Genomic DNA, 18,162 nt, shown 5'->3' with positions numbered 1-18,162 from the left:
GAAAATCAGTTTGCTGATGGCAACACCACCAGAGGCATTTGTATTGCCAGAAAACACAGCTGTCCACATTTGTAGCTGCCGTATTCATGGTGATTCTACGCATAAGTGCAAGCAACTGACTACTTTATTATGTCTTCTGAGCATTTACATAATGAAATACATCATTTTACTCTGATTTTATTTTTCTTTCCCCTTTTTGTTACAATTGGAGCATTGTATTGATTTTTAAATTATGTGTCTAGGCAGGTTATATTTTCTCTAAATGTCATCTTAGGATAGCAAAGGAAGCACTACAAAATATTTGTTTTAGAGAGGCGAGATAGAATAGACAGGATTCAAACTCAATGGATTCAAGGCCCCTTCAGTTCTGTCCACTAGGACTACCTCAAGACTATCACCCCATCTTTCTGAAAAGGGAGATTCAAAGATTCACTGGATTCAAGGCCCCTTCAGTTCTGTCCACTTGGACTATCTCAAGACTATCACCCTATCTTTCTGAAAAGGGAGAGCTATAGGGAGAGAAAGAGCCCTCCAGACTCTTTTTCAGGAACAGGAAGACAGATACCAAAACTGACTATAAATAAAGGTACTTTAGGCACGAATAATAAGAGTTTGTTCCTAAAAGACATCACTGGATTCCCCCTCTCCTTTTTAAAAACTCAATTCCAGATAGAATAACCTAGCTAGGACAGAGTCAAGACGGGACCCAGCTTCCGCAGCAGCTTCTCTCTCCTGCTGGTTATTCTCTCAGTCATCTGCATCAAGGCAAAGAGCAGAAAGCCAGGGGAGAAAAGACACCTTGACAAATCAGTGATCCTGCTGCCCTGCAAACATGCAGAATGAGCTCTGGAGCTGGGAAACAGGAGGCAGAACTAAGGAAGGCGTGCGAGCAGGAGAGGAGCTGCCGGGGCCTGGGGTTATATGCCACCTCTGCCACTAACAGAGCGGGCAAATGCACAGGCTCAAAATCAGACTGCTTGGGGTTGAATCCCAGCCCTGCAACTTACTAGCTGCATAACCCTAGACTGATTATTTAACCTCTCATCTTTTCCATCTACTAAAGGGCAACAGTAATAGTACCCACACTTTCTTAAAGCTGGTGTTACACACGGTGTCTGTCACACAGTGAGTGCTTCAGTCTCAATGTCAGCGGCACCAACTACACTGCAAGAGGGGGCTGGGAGCAGAGACCTGGGTCCTGGCTCCATCTCTCTTGTGGACCACTCACACTCAACTGGTCCTCTGAGACCATCAATTCCAGCTCCCCCATTTCGCAGAGGAGGACACTGAGGCCCAGAGAGGGGAAGAAATGGACAGAGTTCACACAGCAAACTAGTGTTAGATTTCCAATCTAGGCTCCTTCCGCAACATTGTACTGCTTCTTAAACATGCTAAGCATCAGTCTGTACATTGTGGATGAGGTTGGTTGTCACAGGGTGGCACCAGGGATCACTAAATGCAATGACAGAGGGGGAAGTCCTCAGCAAGCCTTCTGAAGCCTGTGCCACCTCAAGGAATTCAGGCCACTACTCAGCACACAGTAGGCACCTGACATATTTATCGCGTGCATTGCACTGTCTTTTCTCACTGCCGAGTAAATTCCCTGAGGTCAAGGGCGTTTCATACCAGAGTATTGGACACGTGGCTGGTTCTCAGTAAATATTTGTTGAGTGGACAAATGAGTGATAGATAGTGTGTCTGAAAAGAGAACTCTTCCGGGCGGAGGCGGGTGTCAGAAGGAGGGAGGAAAAGGAACCCTTTGGTTCTCTAACTAGAGGGAAAGCAAGAGATTGAAGAGAAAAAAATACCTCCCCATAGCCACTCCTTCACATCTGTGCCCTGCCAGTTCCCAAGCTGGACACTGAGAGAGCCACTGGAATGAACTGGAAGTCGCCCTGCCCATGGAGCTCATCAAACAATGGAGGAGGCAGGAGAAAGCTGCCGGGCTCAGAGGCAGCCATGTGGCTCGCATCCTTCTTTGTGGGGATAGGAGGACTTCCTGTGGGAGGTGCCATGCCACAGAGATCGGGGAAGCAGGCAGGACAGAGATGGAATGAAGGCACTCTCTCCAGAGCAGAGGGCACAGAGACAGCATCACCACATGTGGTGTGCTGAAATGTAGCCCCGAATTTGTCAAGCCATATCCCCTAGCAGCAGCGATGTCTTTGTGTCTTTTTCTACTTTTCCAATGGAGCAAAAGACAAAAATTGATGCCAGGTTGTCACTCGACAAGATCAGAAGTCCCCTCACACCCAGAGGCAGAGGGAAGAAGAGACCACTGGGACACCAGGAGGACGGGACAGTCCAACAAGAGAGGAAGGGATTTATGAATCCCCAGCCCAGCCCAAATCTGCACTGTGGTCCAAGGCGACAGCGGTGGGCGTCGTCCACCCCAGCACCTCGATCCAAGGCGCCCAGGCAGCCCGGCCTCTCCTCCGCCGGCTCGGGGTGCACAGCGTCCCCTGGGCTCCTGGCACTCAGCGGGCCGGTCCCCCGCCACCGGTGTCCCTTGCCTCCGCGCGCATCGTCTGCTCCGCTGCCCGGCTCCCGGCTGCCGCCGCGCCCGCGCTCCCCGGGGCCCGAAAAGCTGGCATCCGTTGTTACCATAACAAACTCAATTGTTCTCAGCAGGGCCCCGACAAATAAAGTCATTCATTACGGGCCTCTCCCCGCCGCCGTGGGCTGCGCGGCAATCAGCGGGCCGCCCGCCGCCCCCTCGCGGGCCGAGACACGCGCCAGCGCGGGTACCTGCCGGGGCCGGGCCCGCGGCGCCGCGGCCGCCACGCTGTGCCCGCGGCCCCGCCGAGGCCGCGCCGGCTGGGGGAGCGCCGGCCGCCTATTAGTTTTATCTCCGCGCGTCAATTGACTTATACTGATTGGCTTCCTGCCGCCAAATGTCAATTAAATTGCAAATACTCGGCGGAGGCCTCCTGGCCGAGGGCGCCGCGCGCTCCCTTCCTTTTTGCGCCGAGTTCTGACCGCGGCCGCGTTTCTTTCTCCGGCCACCCGGTGCAGGCAGACACCATGCACTCCTGCAAGGTGTCCCCTCTCCGTTCTGGGCCGACTTGGCGCCCCGACACCCGGCGGCGGAGAAGCGTCTGGCCTCTCCCCTTCGCCCCCAGGCCCTCGGCCTCTTGTAGGGGCTTGATTTCGCGGAGTGGCACGGAATATTCATCAAAGATCCTGGCACATGACTCCTAGTGCGACCTTGAGCAAATCCCGTCCGCTCCGCTCGGGCCTGGCTTTCGTCGCCGGCCAAGAGGGCCTGAAGGAGAAGGCGGCCGGGGGCCCTGAGTCCGGGTGTGCGGAGGTCAGCAGAATCACGAGCATTCACTCGCGCCGACTCTGGGCCGAGCCAGGCACGGGCACCGGCCGGTCTTCTCAACAGCCCTCTTAAGTAGGTATAATTATCCCTCTTTTACAGGCAAGAGGATTGAGGCTTAGGGAAGAGGTTACAGGCTAGGGAAGAGGCCGACTGGGTTTCAAAATGGGCAGCCAGACTTCAGAAGCTTATGGCTTCGTTATTGTGCGCTGTCCTCTCGGGGAAGGCACCGTGAAGAAATAAGAAAGGGAAAGAGACAGGGCGCTCGCCTAGAGCTGGGAACCCGCCACTGCCAAGAACAGTTCTTCTTGCCAGTTGTTCTACATCCATATGAAATTCTTACAATAATTGTATGACCTAAGGGTTAGAGTCCCCATTTTACAGATGGGAAAACTGACCCTTGGAGAAGTTAAGGAATTTCTCCAAGGTCACCTGGGATGAACTACAAGTGCCTAACAACTACACTCATACCTACATGGAGCTTGACTGTTTATAAGCACCTTCTCACGCGACACTCCTTCTGAGTTGACACAGGACTTTGAGAAAGGAATTCTGCCCTCTCTTTGCCAATAAGACAGGCCGGACATGGCTTGCCCAGGATCACCAACACTCAAAGCCAAGGCCTTGCAGTTCCCAATCCCATGCTCCTGGCCCTTCCTCCAGGAGACCTGGAGCAAAAGTGACTCAGGCACAGGCCCTGCTCCTCCCCTCTCCCCACTCTGTGGGAAGCTATAGAGGGGAGTCAGGCTGGAAAATGCTTAGGCTCGTGGGAAGAGCCAGAAAGGGGGGCTCCCAGGAAAAAAGGCATTTTCTGGAAGGACCAAACGTTAGGCCCTCAGAGAGATTTGGCGGGTTTTCCTCCACCGTCTCCCATAACCCCACTCCCCACCTTCCTCCTTGGCTGTTTCTGTCTGCCTCCTACAAGCTCTGCCTTGGGAGCGAGTATGCAGGTTCTTAACTGATAAAATGTGCCAGCGTTTAAAAGATACAAACCTGACCAATCGTTCTTTTCAGAAAAGAGATGTTAGCGGAACAAAAGTACCATTCAAAAGTGCCGGATGGCATTTGTGTCTCAGAAAGAAAGGAAACGAAGAGAGAGAAGATGGAGGAGGAGGGAGGGGGAGCAGCAGGCAGGAGGGAGGAGGCAAGATCTGGAGATGGAAGGGTTATCCGGCCAGCTCTTCGCATCCAAGTGGAAGATCCAGAGGGCAGGGATCTGACTGAGATCACAAAGCAAGATAGTGGCGAACTGCAGCTAGGAACCCAGGCCTCTCTACCCTGTGACCTGTTCATCCTGCCACCGCAAGCTGCCCTTAGCTACAACTCGAATTGTTCACTTCCAAGACAAAGCAGAGCTAAAATTCTGCCAATGTAAATTCTGGTGCATATATCTTTTTCTTCTCATCCTGGCCTGAATAATCCTATCATTAGACTTAGCAAAATAAATGAAATAATCATCTGAAAAAGAGAGAAAGATGGGAATTCCCTGGCAGTCCAGTGGTTAGGACTCAGTGCTTTCACTATGGTAGCCTGGGTTCCATTCCTGCTTGGGGAACTACAAGATCCCACAAGCTGCAAGGTGTGGCAAAAAAAGAGATTGAGAGAAAAACAAAAGCTAGGAATTTAGAAAGTTCTCAACACAATCTTTTTTGAGGAATCTGGATTCAGGATTAAAATTCTTCTCTGAAGATAAAAATAATGGGAACTGCTATTATTAAAATTTGCCATGTGCCAGAGCTGATCAAAATACTATAGGTAACATTTTTTTATTACCAGGAAAAGCAGGAATCACTATCCCCTTTTAACAGACGAGGAAACTGAAGCTCGGAGACATTCAGGCCCTTGTCAAAGCTTGCACAGCTACTGAGTGGCAGGGCTGGGCTCAAACTCCAGTCCACCCACGGTGCTACTCTGCTGTGGTGTGAAGTCCACATGTGATCAGCCAACTGCACTGGAAGGTGACCAACTTGAAGATGTCACAAGGAACTGTGCACAGCAGCGTCAGGAGAAGCGTGAGAAAAGACTGAGTATCTGAGTGAGGAAGCAGGCTCTGTGCAGAGGTTCCCCTGAGCTCAGCCTGGCAGGGCGATGGAACGGCATAGCTGAAACAAAAGGTGGGCTCGAATTCCCCTGTTGGAGAGAGCTAAGGACATTCCCACTGATGCCATCCTGAGTGACACTCTGTGAGAGGCAGACCAGGGTGGCAGGTAAGGCTACTCTGGAGCCAGCTAGCCAGGGGCCAGTCCCAGTAGTGCCTCTGGGGAGCTGTGTGACCGTGGGTAATTTCCTGAATCTCTCTGAAACTCTATAAAATGGGGGTGATAAAAGTTTCACCTGGTACAGTGGCAATGAGTATCAAACGCATTAATAGTTTAAAACACAAATGGCAGGGATTTCCCTGGTGTTCTAGTGGTTAAGACTCTGTGCTTCAAATGCAGGGGGCAGAGGTTCAATCCCTGGTGGGGGAACTAAGATCCCACATGCCATGTGGCCAAAAAAGTAAATAAATAAAAGGAATGTATATGGCAAATCCTAAATAAGAACTAGCCATTAGAGTTCCAGTTCCCATTTGAGGCTGTGATCTATATATACTTGGGGCATATGCTCAGGTAAGGCAGGCAGAACAAGGGCCCTAGACACCAGCATGGAGAGCTGTGCATATCTGTGCATGTGCACACAGGCATGTGTGTTTAAATTACAGGAGAGCTCTCTCCCCATTTTGAATGGTTGTCATGAAGTCCTTTCTATGGACCCAGGCAGCAGCACTGGAGGGTCGAGGCATTGGAGTCAGGCAGGGGTAAAAGGAAGAAGTCTGGTGTGCAGGGCTCTGGGTTCTCCCCAACAGCCTGCAACCCCTGACCAGATGGGCTCCAGGCTTCTGTGACACGCAGAGTCCCTATTCAGTACATATTTGTTACCAAGAACCAGCCCTGTGCTGGGCACTAGTGCCAAAATTGTGACCACTACAGACACTATTCCCGTCCCCACGGGGCTCACAGTCTCTCAGGGAAGACAGATGAGTGACAAATGTGATATTTTTGTCAACAGGCAGGTTCTGTGTGCTGCAGATGGGGCCAGGGGAGCTGACAGTTAGGAGTAAGCCCTGGGGAAGCCTTCACTTTTAGGAAGTGACATGAGCTGGATCCTGAAGTTGTGGGTAAATGGTGGGGTGGGGGAGGGAGCAGTTTCCAGGTGGTGGGAACAGCATTATCACAAAAGGTGTCCTTTACTGAGCACATATCATGCATCTGGATCCTCCCAGGCACCTGGTATGCATTACCTCATTCAGTCCACATAACCACCCAAAGTCCACATAACCAACCAAACAATGGGTGCCCTTGTTTTACAAAGAGGGAAACTGAAGTTCAAGAACCTGCCCAAAGTCACACAAGTAGATACAGGTGGAGTCAGCACCAGGACCCTGGTTACCTGGCTCTACCACCCATGCATGTGACCCTCAGGCTGCAAGCAGGAAAGAACAAGTGGTATTCAAGGGATGGAAAGAGTTTTGGTACGACTGGGGTGAGCATGAAAAAAGGAGGGTGGAGAGGGACAGGGCTCATGAGGTGGGGATGGTTCTGACCACAGAAGATCTGGCAGACTTGTTAAGAAGTTTGGATGAATTCTGAGAACAGTGCACAGATTTGAAGAGTGAAAACTCTTCAGGCGAGTCACTGATCAGAACTGTATTTTAGAAGTGCCCCTGGGGCTGCTATTCAGGAAGTGGGCTGTTTGGAGAAGTCAGTGACACTGGAGGTGGGGACCTGCTTGGAGGCTACAGCATCAATCCAAAGGAAAGGAGATGGTGCTTTGACCAAGGCAGTGGCAGTGGGAACTGAGAGAAATCAGCAGTTTCATGAGCTAGTTGGGCCAGAGATGCAATGACGTTGAGAAAACACCTACGGTAAGGACTGGTTTGTGGTCACAGGCAGAGGTGCAAACTTTCTGAGTAGTGAGGATGGAGGCCTGCTTCTGGCTAACTTAAGTTGCCAGGAAAAATAATACATAGCAACCCCTCCCTCTCCTACAGCACCAAAAAAATGTCAAAACATTTTCCAGTTGGCTATTTTATCTAACAGGGATATGTTTATCTCCAGGGAGATGTTACTATTATCCCCACAGACAGGAGGTGAGCTGCCCAAGATCACACAGCCAATGGAGAACTATCCTGAATCCAACTCCAGCTCCAGTGCTTTCTCTGGCACACCGCCGAATGTCAGAGCCCAAAAGATTGCTCAGCTCATCTGTCCAAATCTCATTTTAACACAAGGAAAACGAGACTAGAGAGAAGTGACTTGCCCAAGGTCACACAGCCAGCAAGTAAAAGCTTAGAACCGAGGACTGGACTCCCAAAAAGGTTTGCATCAAGACATCTCCACCATGGAGGTGAGGAAGGACAAGCTTGAACCCCAACAGCAATGTCCCAGCCTCCTCCTTCCCTGAGTAAATGCTGGCAGATAAGTGAAACTCAGACAAATGGTCCACCTGCCTAGGCACTGCTGCCCTCCACCAAATTACCAAACTCACAAATGGTCAGTGCACACTGCCCTGCCACCCCTCTTGTCCCTAACCCTAGACAGCAACTAAGCTGTCTTGGGTCGATGGTGCCACCTGGTGGCTGGCACTGGGAAGTGTCTGACCCCCTTGCTTTTCATCTTGCTCTTTTCTAGTCTCTGAGGGAGCTGTGCCTTTCTGTTCCCTCTCATAGATCAGCTCATCTCACTACAAGCATATCTCTTCTAGCATTTTTCAATTCTTCCTAAGTGACTTTGGGAAATTCTATTTTTCTCCCTCACCTCCATTTTAGTCCATTAGCCCAAGGAAGGAGTAATGCAAATAATAAACTTGTGCCAATGAAAATTGGAAATTTCAAAGTGAAATTACACACACACACACACACACACACACACACACACGCACACACCACTGGCATTCTGCAGAAACTCAGAAGCCCCGGTGGAATGAAAAAAAAAAGTCTCCCTTTTTTTCAATTGTCTTTCATACCTGTTTTTCCTCAAAGGCTAGGAGGCAAGATAAATACCAAATTTATTTCTTTATTTCATGTTATTTTGTTTAATTCCTAATCAACATTATTTGCTGTGGTTTTTCCCACCAAAACTATGCCTAGGGTCTGCCCTAAATGGAGTACAGAGCTCAGCTGGGATGGGGAGATGCAGCTAGATCCCCAAACATCCACTTCCCGGGCCCTTGGAGAGCACTAGGTAGCTGCTGTTGGCCCTGAAGGAAGCCTGGTGGACAGAGATCAGACCTCAAACCCTTTAGATAATCTGCTAGAAGTGAAAGCCTCCACAGCTGTGCCTTTCTGTGGAAGTTCAAGGTTGGCAGAGGACCCAGATGCCCTGCACATCTCCGTCTGCTAGAGAACAATTTCCAAAGCCCAGGAAGTCTTGTCACTCGGAGCCCCCAGCTCAGATGCCTGCCACCACGGTTCCCACTGCATTCAGGAAAAAAGAACAGGAGAAACTGACAGCACCTTTCTTTTAATAAAAACCACTTAACTGTCCTCCCTCTCTGTACAAATGATGAATAAGCTCAGAGTCTGCAGCAGCCTGAAGCAGAGATTCTCAAACTCTAGGCCAGGGACCCCTTCAGTGATCCCCAAGACCCTTTCAAAGGGTTTGTGAGTTCAAAGCTATTTCCATAAAAATACAAAGTTGTTATCGACCTTGTTCACTCTGATGCTTTTCCAGAGGCTCTAAGATGTGTAATACCACAACAGATTGGAATCAGAAGCAGCTATGAGAATCCAGCTGTCTTCTATTAAGCCAGATACTAAAGAGATTTGCAAAATCATAAAGCAGTGTTGTTTTAAATGTTTTGGTTTGGGAAATATAGTTCTTTCTTATTTTAAACAACATGCTTTTATGTTACTTGCTTATTACTGCCATTTTTAATGAATTAATAAATATTTTAAAATTTTGTCCATTTTAATTAACCCACATAAATTCAAAAGCTCTTTGGGGTCCTTGAACGTCTTTAAGAGTTGAAAGAGGTTCCAAGACTGAAAGTTTGAGAACCACTTGTCTGAAATAAGGCCAAGAGGACTCGAGACGGGACAAGAAGCTCAGAATCTTGGTACCAAAGAGAACCTTGACCCCATGTTTTAGATGAGGAAACTGAGGCCCGAAGAGAGACAGGGATTTCCCCAAAGTCACCAGCAAGTTAGCCACAGAATGAGGACTGGAACACAGAGCCCCAGGGTCCCTCCCCTGTCTCATGAGCCTCTGGTAGTTGGAGCTCTTTGAAGTCCGGAACTGCAGATTGTGCGGCCAAGGATTAACCATATTCCAAAGGCAGAGAGCACAACCATAGGATCCTCTGCCTCGCTGAGGACCAGGGCATGCTGGGTGGGGAAGAAAGCCAAATTCACACCACCCTGGACTCCAGACGGCCTCAGCAGGGAACCTGCCCGCCATGAATGAGACCTTCTCCTCTACTGTCCCCTCAACTGCTGACCCACACTTCTCCTTCTGGTTGACCCCAGAGCTGACTCACACTGTGCCCCCCTGCCCTTTACATCCCCCAGGGCTCCCTGGGACACCAGCGCACAGCCCCGTGGGAAAAGCTGGTTGGGGGAGGGGGAGCTTGGGTAAAGCAGGTGTGCAAACAGGGTTGGGGGAGGGTGTTCAGTGGTGTCGGCTCTCACGAGGGCTCTCACTCACTGAATCAAAGTGAAACTCGGGGATCCAGGGGCCAGGAGGAACTGAAACCTGACCCCTACACCCAAGGGACAGACCCCACGCACCAGGGAAAGGCCCAAGGAGCCCCTCTAATTGACCACCTGGCCTCAAGTCCCCTGCTTTACCAAGGAAGCCTCAGACCCTTGTCCACCTGGGGCTCAGCTGAGGTGCCAATGACTGCAAGGCCAGAAGGACAGGAAAGTGGCCAGCCAGGCTGGGAGATGGGTCTTTAGCATCACTGCCACTAAGCGCCTCCCTGTGCCTGGACTACCCTATCTGGCAGATGTGGACTGATGACCCCAGTCTCACTGTTCTGAGCTGCCAAGGGGGTGGAACTTCTTGGCCTGCCCTACTGCCTCTCCTACCTCACCCACCTCCTACCTCACCCACCTGGCCTGAGAGGTGGCCAGTTTCCTGACCACATGCGCACACGCATATACACACATGCACAGCCCCACCCAGCTCAGTCATTGCCCTGCCTCCCACAGACTTTAGCTGCCATAGGCTGGACTCAACCAGACTTGTTCTGTAGAATCCAAAATAGGACTCCAGAAGCTCAAAGGCATTCAGGTAGAGAAAAATAGACCACAAATATCGTGAGCAAGGTGAGTAGGGAGCAGTCTGAGGACCTCAGGCCCAGGAGCCCCTGACCATTGCTGCCTTGTAGAAAAGCCTGCCCAGTGTTGCCAGACCTGATTTTTTTTCCCAAGAAAAGCCAGACACCCTATGGGAAATATCCTTGTTTTTAAATGTCAGTAACTAACTCAAAATCATTTTAAATACAGGACAAGCCAAGTAAAGCATGACTAGCAGGCTGGCAGTTGTGTTCAAAGTGATGCTCTCTGAGCAAACATGTTAGTCCAGGCCCCTGCCCAGACAAAAAGAGCACTCGGGGAAGGGCCCCCTGCATGGCCAGCATGAGGGTACATGAAGGGGATACCTTGTGAAGGGCAAGGAGGGAACCTGCCCTGCTGAAGCCCCAGGAGAGGCCAAGACAAAGCAGTGGTCATTTCCTTCTCTCTCTGCAGAATCTGTCTGGTCTCCAAAGTGGCATGCTGGTCTGGATGAATCCAAGGGCCTCAGCCAGAGGTGAGGCACCAATGACCCACTGAAAAATCCCCCAGGGACTAGATTGCCTCTGGAAGCCAGGCCAGGTCAACAGGCCAACCTTAAGGACAGCATACCAGGTGGAGGGCCTTGCCTGGATAATGGCCAAGAGACAGAAGAGCTCAGAGAAGATGCAGGGACAAAAGCACCAGAGGGATAGGGAGGAGGAACCGGAGGCCAGGGAGGGAAGGTCAGGGCTCATTGTCTAGAGTTGAGGCCCAGGAGTGACAGGCTAATGGGGTCAGGTCAGGGCTGCTGATGGCTTTCAACGGTGGGGGCAACTAATGGGCTGAGCAGAATGGAGGAAAGGAGAGGAGATAAGAAACTAAGATTTGGCCCATCAAATGGCAGTAGAGTACCAAGGATGTTCTGAGGAGTCCCTTCTGTCCCTCTAGGTTTCCTGAGTTTTTACTGTGTGACCTGGTCAGACCCCTTCTCTTCTTCAAGCCTGTTTTCCCATCTGAATGATGACTAGGGTGACATGTCCCAGGTGCTCTCCAAGGGCCTTCCAGCTCTGACAAGGGCTGGTGAAAACCAAGCTTGTGACCCCAAACCCGTGGAAGCCCAGCCATCCCAGGCCCAGGTGTTCTGCCTTCTGCCCTCCATAATGGAGGTCTCCACTGTCTTGTGCATCCAAAGGCCTCACTTCATGGAAGACTGAGGCTTAACCCTTTTATTCTTCCATCAAGGGGGCTAAAGGTCCGGAAGGAAAAGGAAGCAAAGGAAAATGAGTGGCCCTTTCCTTTGCAGCTGACACCTGGGGGCGCTGTTGTTCAGTCTTGGCGCCCAGAGGGAAAGACAGTTACAAACAGGAAGTCGGTGGGGGCAAGTCAGCCAGTTTCAGCTGCCAAATAGAACTACAGATGGAACCTGCTTGCCCTCAGCCTGTGACCGGCCTCACAAGCCCTCAAAGCCCCAGTCTCCCTCAGTGGCCATTTATTAAAGTCTTAACTTCCACCAGGCCCTGGAGCTATAAACCCTTTGCTGGAATAATTTCATTTTATCCTCAAAATAACACACAAAACGTGTGCCCCCTCTACTTTCCAGATAACAAAATGCAGGCTCAGAGAATTAAGTAACTTGCCAAAGATTTCACCACACGGAGTCCTCAGACCAGCTGGTCCCGGGCCTGTGAGCCTGGGGCCTGGCCTTAACATCTCGTCTTTTTTATTGAGGCGGTAGGGGGTGGGGAGGTGGGGTGCAGTCTCCAGAGATCACCAGTCTCTGGAACGGTGGCGCCACAAGGGTGCCTACAACTCGGAAATCCCAAAGTTGTCCACACATCTCATTCCCTGCTGGGAATCTGAGCAGAGTCTCTGCACCTTCTGCTCCAGCCTTTGGTCCCAAGCCCAGAGCAACAGACAAAGTCTGAGCGTCAGCAAAGGAGAGGAAGACCGGGGCCTGCCCTGAAGTCAGAGGGTCCCTGGGGCCCTTCATGGTCTGTGAACTTCTGAAACCCCTTCCCTCCCCAGTGTGGCTCCCACGGAGGTCTGAGCTGAGGCTGTTGGCCCTGGAGAAGGAGAGAGAAGAGCTGGTGAGAGAGAGAGGGAGCTCATACAAGAAAAGAGGGTGAGTGAGTGTGAGGGTGAAAGAGAGAAGAGAGTGAATATGAGGAAAGAGAAAGAGTGAGAGCTGAAACGAGACAGAAGGGGACACAGAGGAAGTCCCTTAAACAGGACATAAACAGAGGCAGCGAGGCCCAAACAAAAGACGCAGGGAGAGACACAGACAGAGATTGAGTCACCCCAGGAAGAGGGATGGACACAGTCATGGCAGGAGCCCTGGTCCCTGCGCACGCCCCTAAGCCTCCCCGCGAGGGTCTTGCGAGACTTGGCATCTTTTCAAAAGGACAGGCCTCTTCCTGTGCCCTCTGTCCCCAGAAGGCAGCCCAGGACCCAGAAACTCCACCTGCAGTGTATCCCCAACCGCCCCACAAGAAGCTTCCAGCCCCCACAGTCCACACCAGCGCTGGACTGGCCAGCTTCCTGAGCTAGTGAAAGGGATTCGCACTCGGCTGACCTCGGTGTGTTCAGGGCCTTTCAGACTGGGGGGATGAGGGGAGGGGAGGTCGAGGGGACCTGAATGGGGGCCCTGGAGACAGCGGAAGGAGGCCCCACCAGAGATCAAAGGCCCAGGAAGGAACAGAGGGTCTGGGGCTGCCCTTTCACCCATGGCCACTATTCACAGCTCTGCCTGCTCTGCCAAGTCCAGCCCACCACCACCTCCTCGGGGCCTTCCGGGAAGGGAGGCACTGCCCCAGGCTCTGTCCCCCTCACCCAGCAGGATTCCTCAGGTCCAGGCCACAGCTTTCTCCACGGACGCCCTCGCCCTCGGGACAGCCCAACCCAGAGATGCAGCTGCCCCTCCACCTGGGCAGCACCCCAGCCTGACTCTCAGCCATTCACAAGCCTCTTGAGCCCTCTGTGCACGGGGCCCTGTGCCAGGAGGCCAGGTTGGGGATAGAAACAGGTGATGTGGCCCCGCCCAGTCAAGCCCACATGAAGGTGAATGCAGAGTCAGACAGCAGGAGGGAAAACAAGTAGGCAGAACCAATTTGGAATGCCAGGCAGTCAGAGAAGCACTTGCCACCCAGAGTGTAACAGGCCTCAAAAGTCACGGAGTCCAAACCAGAATGCTTTCTTTGGCTCTTCTGCCACTAGCCCTGTTCATGCCTCCAATGATGAGGAGCTCACTACCCTTCCAAGCTGAGGCTTCTAACCTTGGTCCAGCCTGGCTCTTGTCTGAAAGCTGTTCCTTGCACTGAGCCATGATCTGCCTCCCTGTAGCTTCCTTTAGCCAACCCCAGCTCTGCCCTCAGAGGCCCCATGGACCTTCTCTGCTGCCTCAGCCACAGAACTGTTCATCTGAGATTTAGACACAGTGGCCACGTTCCCAAGGCTGGTCTTGCAGGCAAATGCCCCAGGAAGAGTCCTAGAATTTCTAGGCTAAAAGGGCCCTTGGCAATCCCCTGGTCTGATAGTATTCTAACTTATTTCTTTTCGCTAAAGAATTTTTTGCTCAAATTGAGCTTTCCATGGAAGACAAAAATAACCAACAGAAACATTCCTGGTTGAGGAGACTAGAGACTCCCCACCCCCACCACCACCATCCTCACTAATTGTGAACCCTCTACAGGCACATGACCAATCCATTCTACCGAGGACTATTTACTGAGCACCTACTATGTGCCAAGCAGGGTGTCCCTGGTGTCTCAGTGGTAAAGAATCCGCCTGCCAATGCAGGAGACATGGGTTCAGTCCCTAGGTCGGGAAGATCCCCTGGAGAAGGAAATGGCAACCCACTCCAGTATTCTTGCCTGGGAAATCCCATGGACAGAGGAGCCTGGCAGGCCACAGTCTGTGGGATCGCAGAGTTGGACATGACTTTGCAACTAAACAACGACAATGTGCCAAGCACTTGTATTCAAGCCATGTCATTCAGTACAGAAGCCACTGGGGACATGCGGCTATTGAGCCACTGAAATGTGGCTAAGTGCAACTGAGGAAATTTTCATTTTGTTTGATTTTAATTCACTTAAGTTTGAAAACAGCCATGCCAAATATTTTTCCCTTCATAAAGTGCCACTTCCTATGAGTACCCTTCCCAGATCCTTTGGGTCAATGTCAGCCCTTCCCTGCCCTGCCTTTCTGCTCTGGTGGCATCCTCCCATCACAGCATCACCCCACACACTGCCTGTCACAGGGACTTCAGGTTACCACTATTGCCCACCAGCCTGCCAGGTCTAGAGGCCAGGTCCTCTGTAATGGAACTCTCCCATCACCCACCCCTGCCGTGAAACCTGAGCAGGAGCGCAGAGCCAGGAAATGCCCACAGGGTAAAATCCAAGTCCAAGTGGGAGGAGACTGTGAACCAGAGTTGAGCAAGCCACTCCACTGTGCACAGCCTCAGTCACCCATCTGAGAAATGGGATGAGGACCCTCAGCTGTCTTCCTTTCGGCCCTTTATTGCCTGTCTTGCCCCATGGCCCTTCACTCAGTCTGCTGAGCGCTCTGGAGGAAAATGGTGTTACGGCCCGCAGCCTCAATGGGCCAGAACCCAGTTCACCAGCATTTCCCCTGTGTTTCCCCAGTGACTGATTCTTACTTTCTCACCACACTCTTGGCAGCATCCAACCTGCTGACCACGCCGTTTTGCTTGAAACCCTCCTCACACCATCCCCAGGCTTGGTCCAGCCCAGGGAGCTGGGGAGCTGAAGCCTCAGGGGCTCTCCCCACTCCTCAGCTCACCCAACCCCCTGGCCAAAGCTCTGTGGCTTTGCCAACATCATGAAACTCCATGGGGCCTTGGTTTCCTCCCCTATAAAAAAAGGGGTAGCAATCTCCACCTCTTCAATTCCTCCTAAATCCAATGCAAGTATTCAGAGAGCTATAGGGGGAGGATGGAAAGGACAGTGGGGAGCACCTTGCTATACTCCTCCCAGGCAGTTTGCTGATACAAGCAAGGGCACTTCCAGCCACCTCTCTGCCCAACCACAACCACCCTCAGTGATGCAGGGCAGGGAGTGGGTAGGGGCTCTACCTGTTGCTTGGTCTCTCAATCTTTCTAATCCTGTAAGCTTTCAGGACCATCAACTCATTCTCCCTTAGCCCCAGGCCACAGATGGGATTACCTCCTAAGTTTTTCTGGGGATCAGGGCTCAATCATAAATTCCAAAACTGAGGATCTGAAAGATCATCAAACCCTGCATCTGATTCTCGATACTCTTACACAGTAGCCCAGCAAATGGCCACCTGGGCCCTACTAACACACCTCTGGTAATGGGGCACTCGCTACTTCCTGAGGCAGCCCCTTTTTGCCTTAGACCACTCTCATATTTGCAGACTTGTACTCTGAGCTGAAACCTTTTCTGCATCTGCCTCACACTGGCGTCGAGGCTAAGCAGCAGAGTCTCATTCCTTTTGCCTTCCATGTCAGCCCTCCAAATATTTGGAAGCAACAATCCAGCCCTGCTCATTCTCCTCTTCTTGGTACCAAAACATCCTTAGAGCCCTAAGGTGTTCCTCCAAATACTTCTTCATCAGGTCATCCCCATCTGGACACATCCCAATTTGTCACTGTCCCTCTTCAAGGTCAGTACTTTGGGTCACAGCCTTCAGGAAGGATCTGCCCAGCACAGAGCAGTGTAGACGAACAATACCCACATCTTGACCATTCTACACTTTCTCAAGCAGCTTGGGAGGCTAGAGTGACCACTCACCAGAGACTGAAAGCCGTTAGCGCACTTGACAAACACAGTGACACAATCTCCCCCATTCAGGACCTGTGTGTTTGATGGTAAACATCAAACTCAATTTTTCTTTTTTTCTCTTCAAAATTCTACCTCTAACCTTCAGCCTCTGAGGGAGCGTCAAATACCCGCCCCTCCACATGGTCAGTCACAGCAGGCTCCAGCTTGGGCACAACTGCAGTGAGTCCAGGTGACAATGAAAAGATGACACCATCAACCCCATAAACCAACAGAGATGGTAGGCCCACTGCCTCCTGCAGGAACAGGGCACAGCAAGCCACCAAGTAAAAGACTTCTGACATCTGTTGACATCAGGAGCAGGGGGAAAGAGGTGAAGCAGTTTCCAAAAGCCGTGGATCATCTCCCATAGCTCGACACAGAGGCTGTGGGCCCAGCTCCTGCATGGCCTGGAACACACAGACCACACGCCAATCCACCACTGGGCCGACTCAGTTTTCTAGTTACGGATCGTAAGTACTTAGGCACGTGCTCACACAGAACATACATCCCTTACAGGGAGTTGAGAAGGGGATCTATTCCAAAAAACAGAATAATTGAATCAAGATTTCTGTCACGCTGCTCTCAGGCCCTAGACCCTGGCCTTTTTTTCCTTTCCTTTCCTGACCAAGGTTTTACAGACTCCCAGGGGGGTCATTCCTCCTCTCAGACCCATTAATGTCAGCCCAAACTGGCAGCCCATCCAGGGAAAGGAGATCAGGGTTAAGGTGGACCAGTGCTTGGGACAGAGGCAGCCAGTTCTGGAGGCCTGGGCAGCATACTGAGGGTTGAGAAAAACCAACAGGGAAGATTGACATGGATTTAATCCCTGGGAGGCCCCTGCACTGGCCCTAAGGGCAGAGATGAGATTATTCACTTCCTCAACCACCCCCCTCCCAGCACCACGCTGAAGGCCTGGGAGAGACCCCACTCGCTAAGCCTACTACAGGAGGGGTGCCCCTCTCACTATGCCCAGATCCATCCTCTCCCCAGGGGTCCCCCCAAAAGGGGCCATTGCTGCTGTGCTCATACCCCCACACCTGCCAAGGGACCGGCTTCCTAGAGGTGGCAAAGCACAGGCCATGGAGTCCTGCCAGGACTGCCTTTCCCTCCAAAGGGTGAAGATGGGAGGAGGCCAGGGAGAAGTCCAGTCCCAGCCGGCCCCTCGTCCTTTCCCAGAAGGCTTAGCCCCTTCCCCGAGGGTCAGGTGGAGGCTGGGCCCGGCGCCTCCAGAGCTCTGCAGGTAAGGGGAGCGCATAGCAGTCATTTGTGCTCCCGCTCCTGACAAAGGGCCTGGAAACAGATCCCTCAGAGCCGGTGGGTCCATCCCCAACGACGGCGCGCGCAGCGTCTCTTACCTTCGTCTCTCTTGCGCTTGTTGGTGTCGGCGCTGGGGGATGTGATGCCCAGGATGCCGCTGATGGAGTAGGAGGAGCCAGCCGAGTCCGTGCTCACCGAGGACACCTGCGTCACGGAGCCCGTGGACACTGCGCAGAGGGAGAGGACGGTCAAGGCCCGGCAGGAGGCTTGGCGTGGGGGGGGGGGCGGCGGGAGGCGGCTCCGGGGAGGAGGAAGGTTGGGCCCCAGCCATCGGGCCAAAACAAAGGCACTCCCCCAACACCAGCTTGGTGCGCCCAGCGGAGAGGGTGGGGGGCGTGCTAAGGATGCCTCCCCCTGAACAGCAGCCACACCTGGAAGATAAGAGCGCCCCCCCTCCCAAGAGAACTGACAGCGGTGAAAGGAACTCAAACCCAGCCTATCCAAGGATGCAGGAAGCAGGGGGATGG

The 18,162-nt window shown here is 52.1% G+C and overlaps 1 protein-coding gene across 3 annotated transcripts in view; it reads right to left on the bottom strand.

The window, feature by feature from the left end:
* Window positions 1–18,162, bottom strand: part of PAX5 (paired box 5) — a 181,311-nt gene that overhangs the window by 132,975 nt on the left and 30,174 nt on the right. For all 3 annotated transcript variants that reach the window (XM_069576157.1, XM_069576159.1, XM_069576158.1), the window contains one exon: window positions 17,734–17,862. In XM_069576157.1, the coding sequence (XP_069432258.1) occupies window positions 17,734–17,862 (129 nt within the window). The remainder of the gene's footprint in view (window positions 1–17,733; window positions 17,863–18,162) is intronic.

This window comes from Ovis canadensis, chromosome 2 (genome assembly GCF_042477335.2).
Source record: "Ovis canadensis isolate MfBH-ARS-UI-01 breed Bighorn chromosome 2, ARS-UI_OviCan_v2, whole genome shotgun sequence".
Lineage (NCBI taxonomy): Eukaryota > Metazoa > Chordata > Mammalia > Artiodactyla > Bovidae > Ovis > Ovis canadensis.
This window is presented reverse-complemented; position numbering and strand designations above follow the sequence as displayed.